Source organism: Lissotriton helveticus, chromosome 10 (genome assembly GCF_964261635.1).
Source record: "Lissotriton helveticus chromosome 10, aLisHel1.1, whole genome shotgun sequence".
In the NCBI taxonomy this organism is placed as follows: domain Eukaryota; kingdom Metazoa; phylum Chordata; class Amphibia; order Caudata; family Salamandridae; genus Lissotriton; species Lissotriton helveticus.
The window spans coordinates 434,412,137-434,430,324 of record NC_136071.1 but is presented as its reverse complement, the minus strand read 5'-3'; the positions used below and the strand labels follow the sequence as shown (position 1 = coordinate 434,430,324).

At 46.9% G+C, this 18,188-nt stretch overlaps 1 protein-coding gene across 1 annotated transcript in view; it reads right to left on the bottom strand.

Moving 5' to 3' along the window:
- The window catches only part of SEPTIN12 (septin 12), a 539,550-nt gene that overhangs the window by 33,694 nt on the left and 487,668 nt on the right, over nt 1-18,188 (bottom strand). The window contains exon 11 of the mRNA XM_078662920.1: nt 12,949-13,000. Coding sequence (XP_078519046.1) covers nt 12,949-13,000 — 52 coding nt within the window. The remainder of the gene's footprint in view (nt 1-12,948; nt 13,001-18,188) is intronic.

Sequence of the window (18,188 nt, the reverse complement as noted above, 5' to 3'; positions counted from 1 at the left end):
TTTGCAGGGATTGATTTTTGCTTTGCTGGGGATATTTCAACATAGCTTTAATACTGCTCCCCCCATATGTAGCGGTGATGTGATTGTTTGTTTCGCTGGACTTTAATCTGCTCACTTCCTTCATACTTTACCTAACTCATATTCTCTTGACTCTGGCCCCTTTCTCTCATATCATCTCACATTCCCTTTCATTGTTCTTTTCCTCTGCCGAATCCTCCCCTTACCCTTTCCCAACATCGCATCCTTCCTCTCCTCCCTTTCCAAGTTCTCTTCCCTCCATAGCCTCTACCCACGGCCCTCCCTTGACTACTCACGTGACTATCTGACTCTCCTCTCTCCTACATTCTCCTTTGCCTAACATGCCTCCTCTCAATATCCCTCCCAGGACCTTTCTCTATCTAAACATGGTCCCAACTCCTGGTGCATTCCGTACCCCCCAATCTTTCTAAACACGCTAGAAAAAAACCTCAAACACAACTTCCTCACTCGAAATCCTGAAACACTTATTGTTGACAACTACTACAGCCCTACCGGCAAAAGCTGAGAGTTGTGCTCCTGAGGCGGAAGCCGGGAGCGAGGCACTATTTTTTTAAATTGTTATCACAGATTACTTGTGTTTTTAAGAATTTGACTGTCACAGAATACTTGTGTTTTTAAATTCACTTACTTGGGGAAACTATTTGTCAGACGCAGCGGAGCCAGCATTGACGCAGCACGCTGGTCGCCAACACCCCTTTGCGCCCTCTCACCACGAGCAGAGGCCACGCCCCTTTCTAGGCCACGCCCCCTCGACCCACAACCCCGGAGCAGTATAAATCATGTGCATATTTCGATCGCGCAGCGGACGAGCGCAGCGGGCGCGACGTTTGCGCGCCGAAGGCGCGCCTAAGGCAAGCCCGTCTGCGCCCGTCCGCGACCGACCGGGGCCAGGGGCCACCCCCCCTGCTCATCCAACATGCCAGCCCATCACCTACCACCCACAGCTCCTACACCAATTAAACCAGACAGTTAGTTCACCCTGCCTACACACGTGGGACCCGGCTATCCAGCACCCCGCTCGTAATCAGTGTGGATTTCATTTTGCCCACAGTACAAAGAAACCCACATCAATTCTGATGTTACTGCTCAACTGCCGCTCACTCCCCAAACACTCCACGGAAATCGCTTTATTGTTGGAGGAGAAGAGCCCAGATGTTCTTTTCGCCACAGAAACGTGGCTTCAGGAACACTCTGAACCTGATCTGGTTCAAGCGCTCCCACCCGGTTATCAACTACTTCGCCTAGACCGTAAAAAGGGTATTGGCGGTGGCCTGGCAGTAATCCATAAATCAGATTACGTTGTTACTAGCACCCCTTTAAACTTTCCGGACTGTGAATGCCTTCCGTTTTTTATAAAATTCAGCGCCACACATACCTTCTCGGGTATACTTATATATCGTCCGCCAGGACCACAAGGACAGTTTCTTTCGGATCTCGCCTCAATAGCGGCAAATCTTGCAGTCAGCTCTGCCAACTTTACTATCTTAGGCGATCTCAACATCCACCTAGACGACCCAAATGACTCTATAGCCAGAGAACTTTCCTCTAGCCTAATCGCCCTCGAATTACACCAACGCGTTACTGGGCCCACCCACCAAAAAGGACACCTTTTAGACCCGGTCTTTAGCAACTGCAAAAACCTCCATGTTGGAATTCCCTCCCCCCTTCCTTGGTCTGACCACTTCCTCATCTCACTCACCTGGACCCTGCCCCTTCACCTCCTCCCCAAACCCCCGACAACTCAACGCTCCCGCAACTGGTCCAAACTCCCATTAACTGAGTGGCAGGATCTCCTTCAAGGCACTAAACCCATTAACACCTCCGCTCCCACTCTAGACAATGAGAACTACAACAACTGGATCAGCAGTGCCCTAGACACAGTACTACCACTAAAAAACTCCCATCCTAAAAGGGGCAATCCTACAGCCCCGTGGTATACGAGTGATCTACGTGAGGCCAAACGTGTCTGTAAACGACTCGAGAGGAAGTGGCGCCTCAGTTACCTTCCAGCAGACAAAGCAAGCTATCGAACGGCAATCAAAAACTACAAAGCAAATATCCATCTAGCTCAGGCTAAATACTTTGGACTCAAGATCGAGAAGGCAGCCTCCAAACCTAGGGAGATTTATCAGATAGCAAAATCCCTTTTGCAACTTCCTGAGGCCCCAAAAAATCACAATAACACTCAGACCCACTGCGAGGAAATAGCTGAGTATTTCCACCAAAAGATAGAAACCATCAACTCCTCTGTTCCCCCCACCGTTACCCTGATCTCAGACTCCGTCAACATAGACCACATGACGGCTCCCTCCTGCGTTCTCAATAGCTTTCCCCCACTAGAACTTACCAAACTGGAAAAACTCATGAGCCAGATTAAATCTGGATCACCCATCGACCCAGCTCCTCCCAGCGCTCTCACCCAGATCACCCATCTGATCTCGCCCACCATATAAGATCTGCTCAACTCATCCCTCCAGACTGGTACTGTTCCACCTCCATGGAAAAGGGCAATGGTTAGAGCTCTATTAAAAAAGCCCAATCTGGATCAATCCAACCCCTCTAACTATAGACCTATATCCCTTCTGCCATGGCTTAGCAAACTTCTCGAGAAGCATGTAAACATCATTCTCACTGACTTCCTGGAAGCCAACAACATACTAGACCTCTCTCAGACCGGCTTCAGGCCCCGTCATGGTACGGAGACTGCACTTATTGCAGTGACGGAGGAGGCACGGAGGATCTTGGACGATGGCGGGTCCACAGCCATCGTCCTACTCGACCTAAGTGCCGCCTTCGACACTGTCAATCATAACATCCTACTTCACCAGCTTAACAAAATAGGAGTGTCAGGCACAGCACTCATTTGGCTGAGGTCTTTCCTTACGGATAGATCCTTCCAGGTCTTTGAAAGGGACTTCACCTCAGCCAGTAAACCCCTCACTTGTGGAGTGCCTCAGGGCTCCTCCCTGAGCCCTACCCTTTTTAATGTCTACCTACGCCCCCTAGCTGATGTCGTCCGCCCATTCGGGGTGAAAATTGTCACCTACGCGGACGACACGCAGCTAGTGGTAGCACTGGACCCCCCCCTGAACTCTCATCACAGATTACATATCTGCCTTGAAGCCGTCGCTGCTTGGATGTCTAGCTCTTGTCTCAAACTTAACGGGGACAAAACAGAGATAATGCTCCTTGGAAATAACATCTCGAAATCCATCAATCCCATCTGGCCTCTCTGCTTAGGAAGCCCCCCGCAACCCAAGGAGCAAATCAAGAGCTTAGGCATCTGGCTCGACCACACTCTAACCTTCAACTACCAAGCCACCAAGCTTGCTGCCACCTGCTTCGGGCTGATGAGACTTCTCCGCAAAATTCTCCCCCTCCTTCCGTTCCATTCAAGACGGATTATGGTTCAAGGCCTGATCCTCTCCCGTCTCGATTGTGGAAACGCCCTATATCTGGGGGCCCCACAATCTACACTTAACAGACTCCAGGTCATTCAAAACTGTGTGGCAAGAATCTCCTGGATATCCCCCGCCGAACTTCAGTCAGAGCCAGACTGAAGGATCTTCACTGGCTCCCGGTGAGATCCAGAATTGAATTTAAGAGCATGTGCATCGCACACCGATCCTACTGGGGTACAGGCCCCTCTATTAACTCCCCCCTGATGAAAGCCTATCTACCCTCCCGCCCACTCAGGTCTACAACCTCCCACCTCGCCTCAGTACCACGCATAGGAAGGCCAGATGTGGAGGCCTCTCGCTTTCTTACAACCTGGCTAGGATCTGGAACTCCCTTCCCCTCCCTATCAGATCAGAACCTAACCTTCTCACCTTCCGTAAACTATTAAAAACTTGGCTCTTCAGCAAAATTCCAATCTAACTTTTCACTCAGCTTCTCTTACTCCAGCCTCTCCAGCCCAACTCACTCTTTTCTATAGCGCTGGGACGCCCCTGGGTAGCCAACGCGCTTTACAAATCATCAATACAATACAATACAATACCCTGTGCATCAGTGGTATCAGGGGGAAAAGCGTAGGCAAATTGTTTCTAACAGCTTATCCATAGGGCATTCCCCTGGGATTGTTCCCCTGGTTGCCTGGATGCGAAGAATCGGCATTTTGCATTCTGGTGTGTTGCAAATAGGTCTATTGTTGGTGTCCCCCACCTCTTGAATAGCCTTTGCATTTCTTGTGCATTGAGCTACTGACGTCTGTCTGCTGAGCCAGTCCGCCTCCACGTTGTCCTTTCCTGGTAGATGTATAGCTAGGAGGTCTATTCTGAGTGGAGTGGAGTGGCCCATCTCCATATGTCCTGCGCTAGGTTGGATAGTGCGACTGATTGTGTTCCTCCCTGTTGGTTGATGTAGAACATCGCTGTGGTGTTGTCGCTTTGTATCAACACTCTTTGCCTGTACAGTTGTTTCTGGAAGGCTTTTAGGGCGAGGAACACAGTTTTTAGTTCCAGGTAGTTGATGTGCTTGATCGCATCTGCTGGAGTCCACATGCCCGCACCTTGAGCTGGTTCATGTGTGCTCCCCATTCCTTCTGATATGCATCTGTGGTGATGGTCACTGTTGGGTTTCGTGGTGTTAAAGGCTTCCCCTTTATGTTCTCCTTGTTTCACCACGCTATCTCCTCTTGCACTGCGTGCATTACAACAACTAGATCTTCCCAACTCCCTGTAGTTTGTGACCATTGTTGTTAGCCATAAGTTGGCAGGGTATGCTCAGACGTGAGTCCCTTGCTCACTTTGCCACTGGATTCAAGCAAGCCTGGCTGAAGACGGCTGGAATGCCAGAAACCGGTCCTAGGAAGCTTGATTCTGGTCCAGGGAAGACATGGCTTGGCAGTTCGGGCTGACTGTTCCCATGAGGCACAGGGTCAGACTGATTTGCATATGGCCATGTCTGAACTGGGGTGGGAGAGTGGGCTAAAGAACGGTGATGGATCAAACCCAGATCTGTTGACTGGGTGTGAGTGTTTGATTGGTTCAGATGCTCCGTCCATCACCACCCCCTTTTGTACCACCATTGTTGTTGCAGCCATTCCTGGAATGGGCTCATGTGGAGCCGTATATTGGGGACCAGGTGTATGCAGGACACCATCATCTCCATGATCCTGCTCGCTGTCCTCACTGTCAGAGCTCGCCCCTTCTGGTAGTGGCGTGTCTCCTTCAGCAAGGCAAGTGTTCTCTTGTCGCTGGGGAACACCTTGCTCTGTATGGTGTTGATCCGTGCACCCAGGATGATCTTCACTTGCTCTGGTTCCATTGAGGATTTCCCCCAGTGTATGAAGAATCCCAGTTCTGTCAGCGTTTCTGTGACCTGCTGTGCGTTTTCCTTGCATGTCCTGTGGGAACTTGCTTTTATTAGCCAGTCGTCGAGGTAAGGGTATACATGAATCCCTTCCCTCCGTAGGTGCGCTGCCACGGCGGCGAGACATTTGGTGAAGACCCTTGGTGCTGATTTTAATCCGAAGGCTAGGGCTGTGAACTGGTAGTGTTCTTTGTTGATGGTAAATCTTAGTAGATGTTTGTACTGCCTGTTCATGGGAATGTGTAGGTAGGCATCTTTGGGTCTATGGTGGACATGAAGTCTTCGGCCTTTATCTGAGGAATGACCTCTTGTAGGGATGTCATTTTTAATTTTTATGTCTTTATGTATTGGTTTAGGAACCTTAGATCCACGATGGGTCTTAGCGCTTCGTCCACTTTTGGTACTAGGAAATAGTTTGAGTACACTCCCTTGTTTCTTTCTTTGAATGGAACTGGTTCAATGGCCTCCTTTTGGAGGAGTTCTTGTGCTTCCTCTAGGAGTAGCGCTAGTTCTTTTGCTGAGTGCGCCTTCCTCTTTGGTTTTCTGTTTGGTGGTTTCTTTTCCAGTTCTATGCAGTATCCAAACTGTATGATGTTGAGTATCCATGTGTCTGTAGTTATCTTCTTCCATTCCTGGAAGAAATGTTTTAGCCTGCCTCCTACTGGTGTTACATGTTTGTTGATGTTTGGTCCGTGTAGCCCTCTTTTGTTGACCTTGTTGTGCCCCACCCTCGGAGGGGTCGTGTGGGTGGGCACGCTTGGCAGGACGGAGTCACTTTGAGGTGGGTTGCTGCCCCCTCTTCTTGTTTGCCCTCGTCCATGCGCCCTCCCGCGAAAGGACTGGCCCCGAGGCTGGTATTGCCAGGTTTGTTTTTGCTGGCCCTGCTGTGCTTGATTGTCGCCCTGGTAGGTCTGCTGAAATGTCTGGTGTGACGTTCCCGGCTGCTTTCCCCCTGAGAAGGGGCACCCTCCGTGTGAGGGTGCCCCTTCTCATTCCTCTGAATTGCAAGGCCCCCATGGACCTTGCCTTGTCATTCTCTTTTTTTGAGTTGGGTCAGTTTCTCATCCACTGGTGCCCCGAACAGGGTTTCTCCATTGAAGGGGGTGTTCAGAATGTTATTCTGTACTTCCGGCTTGAAGCCTGAGATCCCCAGCCAGGCATGCCTTCTTTCTGTGACCCCGATCATCATGAGCCTGCTGGATGTGTCTGCCGCATCCAGGGCTGATTTCAGGCATGAGTTAGCTATGTTCTTGCCTTCCTCCACCAGGTGTGTTGGTCTCTGTTGGTACTGCTCTGGGAGGTGTTTGAGCAGCTGTCCGACCTCCTCCCAATGCTGGTAAGTATGTCTGTTGAGTAGGGCATTAGAGTTGGCAATGCGCCAGTGTACTGCTGCATTCCTCTCAATTTTCCTTCCAGTGAGGTCTATCCTCTTACTTTCTTTCTCTGGTGGTGGGCCTGAGTTTGTGGGAACGTTGGCCCTTTTTCTGGCTGTTGCTGCAATGATGGAGTCAGCCTTAACGGATCCCTGGATGTAAGGAGGGTCCTTAGAGGAGTGTTTGTATTTCTTCTCTGTCCTAGGTGTGACAGACCTACAGCTTGCTGGTTCCTTGAATGCCTCCCTCCCCTGGTCCAGGACACTTGGTAGCATGGGGAGGAATTGACTCCTGGTTTGAGTGGGGAGCAGGGTCTCTAAGAGGAAGCAGGCTTTTGGTATTTTTTTCCTCCAATTTCACTCCATAAGCTGTTGCCGCATTCCTGATGACCATGTTGTAGATACCAATGTCATCTGTCGGTGAGGGCCTCGAAGGCTACGTCTCCACGGCCTCTTCCAGGCTTTCGGTGTCGAGGTCTTGCCAATCCAGGTCCTGCGCCACCGAGGATGCCGAGCCCAAACTTGAGTGCTGGTCTTCCTCGCCTTCCTCCTCATAGATAAGGCCCTCTTCCTCTTGGTGTTCTTGGGGCTCGGGAGTTTTCGGCAGCTCTTCGGCGTTAAACTCCTCCTCGACGATTGTCGGCACTGGCTTCGACGGGATGGTGAACTTTTTCATCTGCTCGTCGAATTCTCTTGTCCTTTGCAGGATGTTATCCATTTCGGCCTCAAGCCTTTTCTTTTTTCTCTCCATCTCGGCGGCCTGTTCGGCGTAGAGTGTTTCGGACGATCTCTTCGACGTGGACGTCTTAGTAGCCTTCGGGTCCTTTTCTTTCGGCGTCAAGAGTGCTTTTTCGGGGAGGTGTTTCGACGACCTATGCTTTTCTTGTATTTTCGCCGTTTCTGAGTCCTTTTTCGAAGGATCCGCTGGGCTGTTGGTCCCTGGATGCAGCTGCGGCTGTCAAAATTTTCAGCGCCGGTGCTCCTTTCGTGGACTTAGACTCTGTTTTTCGAGAGTCTGACTCAGGCTTTCGAGAGTCAGTCGGGGTTTTAGGGGTCAACGCCTCTCCTACCTCTTTTGATGTTTTCTTATCGGTCTCTACGACCGTGAAGTCATCTGCTTCCTCGGCGATGTTGTCCTCTTCCTCACTGTGGTTGGCTCTTCTCTGCCTCTCTCTAACCCCGAGAGTCTTCGGGATAAAAACGGAGCAGGCATTGCAATCCTTGCTCTCGTGGTCGACCAGCAGGCAGAGGTTGCAAACCGGGTGCTGGTCCTTCTGCGCTTATTTGTGGTGGCAATTGCGGCAGAATTTGAACAGAGTTTTGTCCATTCCTGCGTTCAGGGGCCCCCCTGTATGCGCAGGACTTAAGTCTTCGAAGTTCTCCTCCTTCTTCGTTGTCCCGGCTCGGTGGTCTTGTTCCCCGATATCTTCTCCAATCTTTTACGTTAGATTTTAGTCTTTTCCTCCTTCTTTTCTCCCAAAAACTCTGGAGCCTCTCGGTGATGATCCAGACCCAATGGCAGAAAAAAGAATCTGAAGATGTAGCCCAAAGGTGGGAGCTTCCGCAGGAAGCGTGCCAACGTCACAGGAAGGACACCAAAAGAGGGGACGTCGACGCCCACCTGAGCTACGAAAAAAAGAGAAAAGGCTGATTCCGGACGCAGCCACTAGACCGCGGAATAATGCACAGCATAGTGAATCCAGAAAGATTCACGTTGCAAAACTGATATTACTTACCTTTTTGGCTTGGTTCTAGAAATAAAATAATTTAATATTTTTATACAAACAAAATTGGCCTGAGTTCAATCTTTGAGTGTGTAACATCATTTACAGATTGAGTGTGTACAACAAATGCTTAACACTACCCTCTGATACAGCCTTACTGCTCGCCCACACTATCACAAATAGAGAGAAAGGTGCTATCTACTTTTACCTCTGCCTACCTGTGAGGTTCCACTGGACTCGGTATATACTATACCAAAATGAGGTATAGTGTGCACAGAGCCAGTTTCCTACAATCAGCTCCTCCTGGCAGTTGCAGTGCAGCTTCTCATGCAGGCTAGTAAGCTCTCCATCTCTCCTAGGGTCATGGCAACAAGGCTTCACCCAAATTGCTTTGGTAGGCCCAGTCCAGAGGAAGAGCAGTAACCAAGGTAGATCATCTCAGTGGTAGGTCTGTCAAGTGCTGTTGTGCAGGGTATCCTTGATATCCAGAATATTGACTTTTTACTGGGTTAATTGGGCCTTCTCTGGTGGCCAAGATGGAAACGCACATCCACTTGTAGGTCTGCCTCTTTTAAATGTTCAAACTAAAAGCTCCTGTTATTCTAATAAGGTATAACTTTCAAATATGCTCCAATGAATTAAATACCTTCTTTGTCAATAAAAGGAAATAATTGTGAACAGTCAGTATTTGTAGTCTATTCCCCTTCTGATGATCAAAATCAAGTTTAACGGAATGATTTTATACCTATGGAGATTTTGCAACACTCAAACTAGTTTTTAAAAAAAGTAGTTTGAATTATAGAGTTTTATATAGCGTGAACTAGACCCAAGAAATCGGGTGTCAGTGCGCTTTACATAGCACAAGTTACGTTACAAGAGACACATTCATTTTTGTTAGGCACGGGGAATTAAAGTGATTTGTCCAGAGTCACAGGATGTTGAGCGTCGTTGCCAAGACTCAAACCCAGTTCCCCAGGTTCAAATGCAACCAGTCTAGCCGTAAGGCTACATCCTCTCCCCTAGTTGGATCTGGATCTCCTTTTCACCCATGCCCTTCAGAAGTAATGCACTCAGCTATTATAGGGCCTTTGCTCTTCATTTTAAATCATTCTATGGCTTTGAGGGAAGTAACAAAAAGCTTTCAAAAAGCTACTGTAATTTCATTACTGAAAAAACCTGGTGATGACTCTTCGATACTTAAGAACTACTGTCTGATTTCTTTACTTGCCCAAATTACTAGAGGTATATGTGGCAATTCAAACTATCTAGACCCTCTTCAAGCTGGAATTCGTCCATACCATAACACATAGAATGTAATAGTGTCTCTTATTGACGTTCTCAGAGCTGATATAGACAAAAGCCTACTCTTTGTTTTAGTATTGTTGGACCTACCTGCAGCATTTGACAGGATAGATCATAACATCATGTTACAACATGTCCACAATGTGGACGGAACAGGTATCCTGTATGTACTATTAGAAACATACCTAAAAGCTAGCTCTCAAGCAATCCAACTTGCCCCTTATTGAGCAGGAGTGATTAATCTGAGTTGTGGAACAACGCAGGATTCTTCACTGTACCGACTTGTATTCAATAGCTTCATGATACCTCTGATGAGTGAACTGACAGCAAGAGGATCCCCTTTATACTACTATGCAGATGATTCTCAGATACTGATGCACCTTGATGGTGGCAATGCTTCCCAACAAATTTGTCAAGGCACAATGTGCCTCATCCAGCCACAGATGAAGTACAATCATCTAAAACTCAATGTAGACTAGATTGAAATAATAGTCCTAAATATAACCCTGACCTTTGGACTCAACATTATTGGCCTATGGAAATGGGGCAACCACCTATTCCTATAATGTTTGCTAAATGTTTGGGCGTACTTAGGTTTCATTTGAGAGTTGCTGATCACCAACATACTTTCGGTGGCATCAAATTGTGTTGGTCTCCTAACTACCAGGAAATTGCTCATTTACCTGGGAGTTACTAAATGCGATCTTGGAAGATTGCAGTCAGTACAGAATGGAGCGGCTGGACTGATTTTGAAAGTGGCCATAAGAATTCATACCACTGCTTTTTTTAAACAACTGTACTAGTTGACAATCAGGCTAAGAATACAATTTAAATCCTGCTGCTTGATCTTTAAGGTTGTGTCCAGTATGGCCCACTAATTTGTAACAAAACACTTCCTAATGACACACCAGTATAGGCTGTCCGATCCTCCACTGCAAATCTACTAATACTTCACAAATATAGGATGCAGGTGTATGGAGGGAGGAGCTTTTTAGTCTTCATCCTGAAGGAGTGGATTTCCCTACCAGGGCATCTTTGCTCTGAACTTGATCTTAATTTCTTTACAAGATCATTAAAAACAAGGGTATTGAAACACACTTTCTCATTCTTATTATGCTTTGTTCTCTGGATTTTTTATGTATTTTCTTGATGGCTACTCTTTTTCTGTTTGGATGTTCATTCCCTCGACACTTACTTACACTTGACTAGTGCCACGAAACCTTTGATATGCGTGCTCTCTTATACATAAATAAAAACACAAGTCCTCAAACCAGAGGCATAGGTCAGATAGGTTTGGACTGGTCAAAGGAGTTTTGCACATTACAAGTCCGACAGAGCTATTCATCTGTTCTTGTTGCCTCAAAGATGAGCAGCAGCACGGAAAGAGTGGCATGGGTGCATTTCTTTTAAGCAAGGGGACAACTACTGTAATAGAGTGAATGTGCTGGAAGTCTTTTCCCACCCGCCAAGAAGACCATGCTTTGGGAAGAGGATAAGAAGAAAGGGTTTGTGCAGGCTGGCATGTCCACCATGGTGAAAGAGTCAGCCTCCATTAATAAGAGCCTTCACGCACACACGCCCCACACATGATCAAGGAAGGCACTACAGTCATGAAGACTAGAAAACTCTTAACAGGGTATACCCAATAGGCATTTTTCCAAAAGGGGAAAAAGTAAACAATCTATATAAATAAAAATGTAAATGTTCGTTTGTTCAAAATCGTAAATCTCTGAAAGTTCTTCACCGATTGCTTTGAAATTTTGACACAACGTTGGATTCGAATACGCGCGTGTTTTTATATACACTAAGTTGGATTCGAATACGCGTGTGTCGAATATGCGCGTGTTTTTAATCAAAAGCCCGAACAGACCCTATCGATTTGGTGGCTGCGCAACAACTACAAGGGACGCATAGAGACAATAGTCTACATATATTAGGATGGACAGTTGGTGTCAGGATGGCAGACCGGGAAGTGGGTGGAGGGAGGGGGGAGGAGTTGGTTCACTTTGCAACATTAGTGGTGTTTATATATACACAAGGTTGGATTCGAATACATGCGTATTCAATACGCGCGTGTTTTTAATCGAAAGGCCGAACAGACCCTATCGATTTGCTTGCTGCGCAACAACTGCAAGGGACGCATACAGACAATAGTCACAAAAACAAATTGTATACCCACAAGCATTGTGAAATTAAACATATTAGAAATGTGTGCTTACTCTTTTCTTTCTCTTCCATTTAACAAGACTGAGCCACAGCAACGCGTGGCCGGGTACAGTTAGTAAAAAATAAATTGCGCCCTTAGACTATTAGTTCACTTTCACCACCATTGGTAGAGGAAGAAGTTGCCACAATCACTTAGGGGTTCACCAAAAGTATGCTAATTTTCTGTCATTAGAAGCGAGCTTTGATAATGAATAGAAAAAGCAAAAGGATGAAGTCACTTCAGGGGGGCACACCTATTTGTTTAGCTGTCCCTGTGTTTTTCTTCAGTGAACGCAACAAAGTGACTTAGCTTGTTTGAAACTCTGTAGGGGGCTTTGTTACCAACAATATGTGCTTAAATAACTTTTCAAACACTAACAGATAAACTTCATCGGAGAGACTTTTGCTGGAGGCAAAGCCCTCATGTTAGTAGAGATAGATGTTTGTACCCAAGCCTTTCAGATGGCCGCTTGTACGGTTTAAGCCAGATGGAAGGAGCACTTGCTTCTATCGATTAAAAAAAAGTTACCCTACAAGGAAAGAGTAAGAGCTGCAGCTCCAGTATCTGGTGCCATCTAGTGGTATGGACTCGTTTAGCTGCCTCATTATTAATAAACAGGCAGGGTTCGCTTTAAAATATATAAATTAATTTTGCAGTAGGAGCAGAGGGCCCAGAAAGGGCACATGCCTGGGGCATAATGCCCACGTAGCATTCCCCTCCTCCTCCAGCAATACCTTTCACCCCAGATGTTCATGGAGTTGTACAAATAAGGACTAGATAATAAATAACATAACACTGTTTCCATCCAGACTAGCAGCGAAGATACTTGTTGGAGAGCACCTCCCACCCCCGCAGCAGAGATTCATTTTAGGAAGGATCACCCTTGACAGGAGAGCCAAGTGAATGATTAGCCTTCAGCAGTATAAGAGATAGCTCTTAGAGGACCAGACACTCCAGTCACAAATATCAATGCTTTTGATTATTCATCATACCTGATGAGCAGATCTCTCAAGCTTGCAAATTCACAATGTTCCTCATTTTCAACTAGAAGAGAAACAAAGACAACAAGCATGTCAATTGCATAAGAGACAACTAGTAAATACATTTGACATTGAGGAGAATTTACAAGTAATGTACTTGTGCATTTGCATGAACCATATGTATGTGTGAGAAAGTGTCTCTATATATACTGGACCAGAATAAGGTACAGCGTGTATAGCGTCCACAAACCCCTGAGGTATAACAGAGGTTAAAGCCAGGTGTGACCGTACTCTCTAAAGTGGTAGCTTGGTCGAGCAGTAAGGCAGTACCAGAGGACAGTGTAAAGCATTTGTTGTACACACTCAGTCAGCAAAAGGTTTCACACACTCAAGGACTGAACTCTAAGTCAATTGTTTTTATATCAAAATATATAGTTGTTTTATTTTTAGAACCACAATAAACAACAAGAGAGAGAGGGTTTTCTTGTAAGGAACACTCTTGGTTCCCCTAAATAATACAATCAAATCAACGAAAGAGTGTACCTCTCAATGAGAGGAGACGTAGACAGATGACAAAAGAATCAGATTAGATTCTTTTAGAAGGCCCACACTCACCAACCTGGTTGGTGACATGCTTCAACATCGGGCCCCACCAGGAAGGTCTAAAACCAACCCGTGTGCTTCGACGCCAGAATTACTGCCGATCTGGTTAATATTATTGTGAATGGTGAGTGAAGTGAGTTAAAAGTGAGCAGGTTGTAACCTAAACATTTTTTATTCACAGGCCAGCCAGGCACGGTTAAAAAAGTCAAGCGGGCAGTAAAAAGCTGGATCGATATGTCAGCTATGCCCTGCTTGGTGAGGTCAACATGTTTCTGCCTATCAGATTGCTAATCGCTAGGCATTCGTCAGGACCAGTGGGTAGACCCCGGCGGTATTAGAGCGCTAAGGCTCACCCTAACCTGGTGGTCATAATGTGAAAAATAAAACAGCAGGAAAAATATTGAAAACCTGGTTGAAGGTTAGGTACTCGTAAATTATCGGCACCCAGCGGTGAAATGTAGTGCGAGCGTTGATCGCACCATGGTTCTCTGGAGGAAGTGGTGGCTAGTAGGCACACCGCCAGCAAAGCCAAACAACCATTCGGAAACCTGGAGCGACCTCAAATACCGGACCCAGTCTCATTGAGAGGTACACTCTTTCATTGATTTGATGATATTATTTTTAGAACCAACAGGTATAAAAATGTACTTTTCTCAATATGAGTACTCTCATATAATTACTTTTCAAAGAGGCAATAAACTTTGTAAACACAATAGGTACAATGGTTGCAGTAGGCAACACAATTCTAAACACAATTTAACATTGAGCTCAATGTGTTTCCTACATAAATGCAGCAAATTACTTTATCGATTACTTTTGTAGTCCCAAGACTGGATCCTAGTTTCAGTCTTGGGGTCGAAGCTGGAAACAGTTTAGCAAAAACGATTTGGCTATTGCTATGATTTTTAAGAAATATAAAGCTATTTCAAAATTTCACACTTAGAAACTTGTCTATGAAAATCTGGCAATGTTATCCAATGGGAGGAAAATCAAGATGCAGTTAAAGTACGTTCTTGTTACTTTTGTAATCCAGGACTGGGCTCCTAGGGCCAGCACTAGGGTCTCTACTTAAAACAGGTAAGCAACTACGTTTAAGTAGTAGGTATGATTTTTAAGGAATATTTGTAATTTTCAAAAGTAGACACTTAGAAGAAATTTCACAGTAAAACATTCTATGGTTTCCTATGGCAGAAACTTAGATTACTAGTAACCACGGTTGTGATTAGTTTTGTGGTTCAGTACTGTGCGAAAAGATACAGCACTGGCTTCTCTCCTGGTTACAGGTGAGTACTTTGGAATTCGTTATTCGGCTGATTTTAGATGAATATTTTAAAGTTTTAAAACTTCACACAGAAGATTTTTCGAGTCAAACCAGTCAATGTTATCCTATGGCAGGAAAGTGAGTCATCGGTTTTCAGGTGAGTACTCGACTGGTGAAGTTAAGGTTCTGGGCATAGACTCAGGGGTCCCCCAGGGTCAGGTAGGTACAGTTAGTACACCCTCAGCGGCACAGGGGCGGCCGGGTGCAGAGGTAGTTGGGCCCAATGTTATCCAATGAGAGGCAGGGGGCCTGCGGTTGGTGACTGCTGGCTAACAGGCCACGCGGCTGTGGGAGCTGGGTTTCTGGTCACTTGCTCGGGGCAAGTGGGGAATTAGAATAGGATACAGGTTGCGCTGCCAGGGGCACCGGGCGGCTGGGTGCACGGTGCTTTTGAGCCGTCGGGCGCTCAATGTTATTCAATGAGGATCTTGAAAAGGGAACAAAGGCTGCAGGCTCGGGACGGTGGATCTTCAAGAGCGACCAACACTTCGAGGGGTAAGTTGGGATCTTGGAGGATAGGTAGGCACCCATGAGTTGGGCACAGGGGGCCGTGGGGCGCCGGGTGCAGGGGTGTCTTTTGAGGTCGGGAAATCTTACCCCCTGCTGTTCGCGGTCGGAGCGGTCCTTTGTCCTGAGGCTGCAGGCGTCGTCTGGGTCTTCGAGGAGGGTCCTTGGGCTCTGGATTCCGAGTCAGAATCGCCGGGGGGATGTCCTCCGGGTCTTGGTTCACTCCAGCACAACCCAGGCTTTCGCCATTGCACAATGTGCAGTGTTCGCGGTTCCGGGCTGATGCCAGGGCTTGTTACTTGCTTTGAGCAGTACCACTGCTCGTGGGAGACCCAGGTAGTCAGAGTCACAAGGCAGTCAGGTCCTCTGGGGTTTTTGAGGTTGCTGACCACTGGAGACGCCGAGGTTTAGCATGAGCAGGTTCAAGGGTCGACAGGCCGGTAGGGCTGGGGCCAAATCAGTTGGTGTCTTCCTCTTCTTAGCAGCTGCACGTCAAGTCTTCTTGTTTCTTGTTCTTTCTTGTTTCGGTATCTGGATCTAACAAAGGAAGGTTTAAGGAGTCCCTAAATACTGAATTTAGGGGCGTTACACGTAGAGCAAGAACAGGGACCAATAGGTCCCTGTCCTGGGGTGGGTACACCCCCCTAGCCTGCTCCTCTCTTGTGGTAGGGGGGTAGGAGCCTATCTGTGATTGGGCAGGCCTCCCCACCTTCACGATGACTGGAGCCCGGGGTCGTGCTCCACCTAGTCTCCCCCACCTGAGGGGTGGGGTTGGCACAGGCTGGCACACCACCCTTCCTGACATCGTTTTTCTCGCCAGTCTTCCCGCCAGAGTGGGGGTCAGGACTGGTGGGGGCCAGTTCCTGGGTACAGCAAATGGTCTGGAGAAGCTCACAGAGGCGGCATCCCTTTGAAGCTTCCACCTGCCCATCCTGGGGGAGGAGACCTAGCACCTCGCCCAGGATGTGCATTGTTACAGGCCCAGGAGAGCGGGGGCTCTCCACCCAGGGGTCCAGCAACATGTCTGCTGTGTGGCAGCCTCTGCAGCCACTCAGCCCAGACGTGGATTGTAGGTTAGGTTTCAGGGGGCATCTCTAAGATGCCCTCTATAGTGCATTTTACATTGAATCCCACACTGGCATCAGTGTGAGTTTAATGTGCTAAGAAGTTTGATATCAAACTTGTCAGTGTTCAGTGTAGTCATTATGGTGCTGTGGAGTTCGTAATGACAACCTCCCAGCACCATATGCTCTTAATGGCATCACTGTACTTACAGTGTCCAGGAATGGCCCTGATTACTGTAGGGGCACAGGGCTCATGCACCTGTGCCCACACCACTGGCATAGGGTACCAAGCTAGAGGGGTGGCTGATGAATGCCAGGGCAGTGGGGTTGTGGGCATGGCACACAGGGATGTGTGCCATGTCAACTCTTTGTTTAGTTCTGCACCTAGACACTCAGCCTGCAAAGGCAGTGTGTGGGTGTCAAGTACAGGGCCCCTAAGGGTGGCACAATAAGTGCTGCAGCCATTAGGGGTCTTCTCTGGTCACAATGCCCTGGGTACCTAGGGTACCATTTACTAGGGGCTGACGTGGCCAGAGAAGCCAATTGAGTTTAGGCTTTAGTATAGTTTTTAGGGAAGGAACACAGGCCCTGGGTACCTAATTGGCAGGGACACAGGGCACACCTATGAAAAGTGCATCAGGTATCAGGCAAAAAGTGGGGGGGTACTGCAACAGAAGCTCACTTTCTCACAGTGTGTGACTCAGCACAAGCAGACTTACACATAAAGCCAACTTGCATGACTTCTGGGCATCAAGGTTGTGCAGGTGTTGCATAACCAGTAGACAGTCAGAGATCCTAAATGGTGAAGTTGTGCAGATCTAAATGATAGCACACATAGGACTTTGAAAAACCTGATACTTTAGGAGACCAGACATAACGCATATGCTGGCCCTTTTGTTTAACTGCTAATAACTAATCATATTTATTTATTTTGGCATCACGCTACAGCCACATACATAGGCCAGTTACCAGTGTGCATCAATAAACTAGTGGCAAACTCAATCCATAAGCTAGGATATCAGCCCACATTAATATGCCAATGCCACAAACCAATTGCCAACCAACAACTGTGAACCAGTTCCCAGTACACAACCTTCAACTAGACGCAGCCCACACGAATTATACTGTCACCCACAAACATAAGTCAGTCAGAAAACCCACACCAATGAGCTAGCCACCAACTAACATTTGCCAACCATCAACGAAACAATGAGTCAGTCAGTAATTCTTTATTCGGCCATAGATAACCCATCCAAGACAAAACCCTATAAACGTTTCACGTGATATAAACAAAAGAGTAATGCAGTGAACAAAGCACCCATTTTTTTATTAAAAAGAGACCACATACATAGATGAAAACCTGATCAAAGTTAATAAAAATATTAAGACCATCAATAATATATCATGAGTCATTAGGTGTAAATTAGCTTGTTAACATCAAGGGATCCTAACTTTATTAACATTTGCTTGATGGTAGTTAATTATTTCCAGTTTTCAGTTAAATAAAGGACTAGAGGGCAGTGGTTGTACATAGGGCATCTAAAATTAGCCTCCCTCAGAAATGTTAATAAAACTTGTTTATGCTATTCTGCAAATAGTTTACAGATATGAGAAATTTGCACAATGGACTGCAAAGCAGAGCCATCACACGGACAAGCCATCAAACAAGTAGTGTGTAACCGGTCCTGAGAATGCGACCATAAAGTGCAATGTGCTCAGTCTCTATCTGATAGGTAAAGCCCTGTGCTAATTGTTAA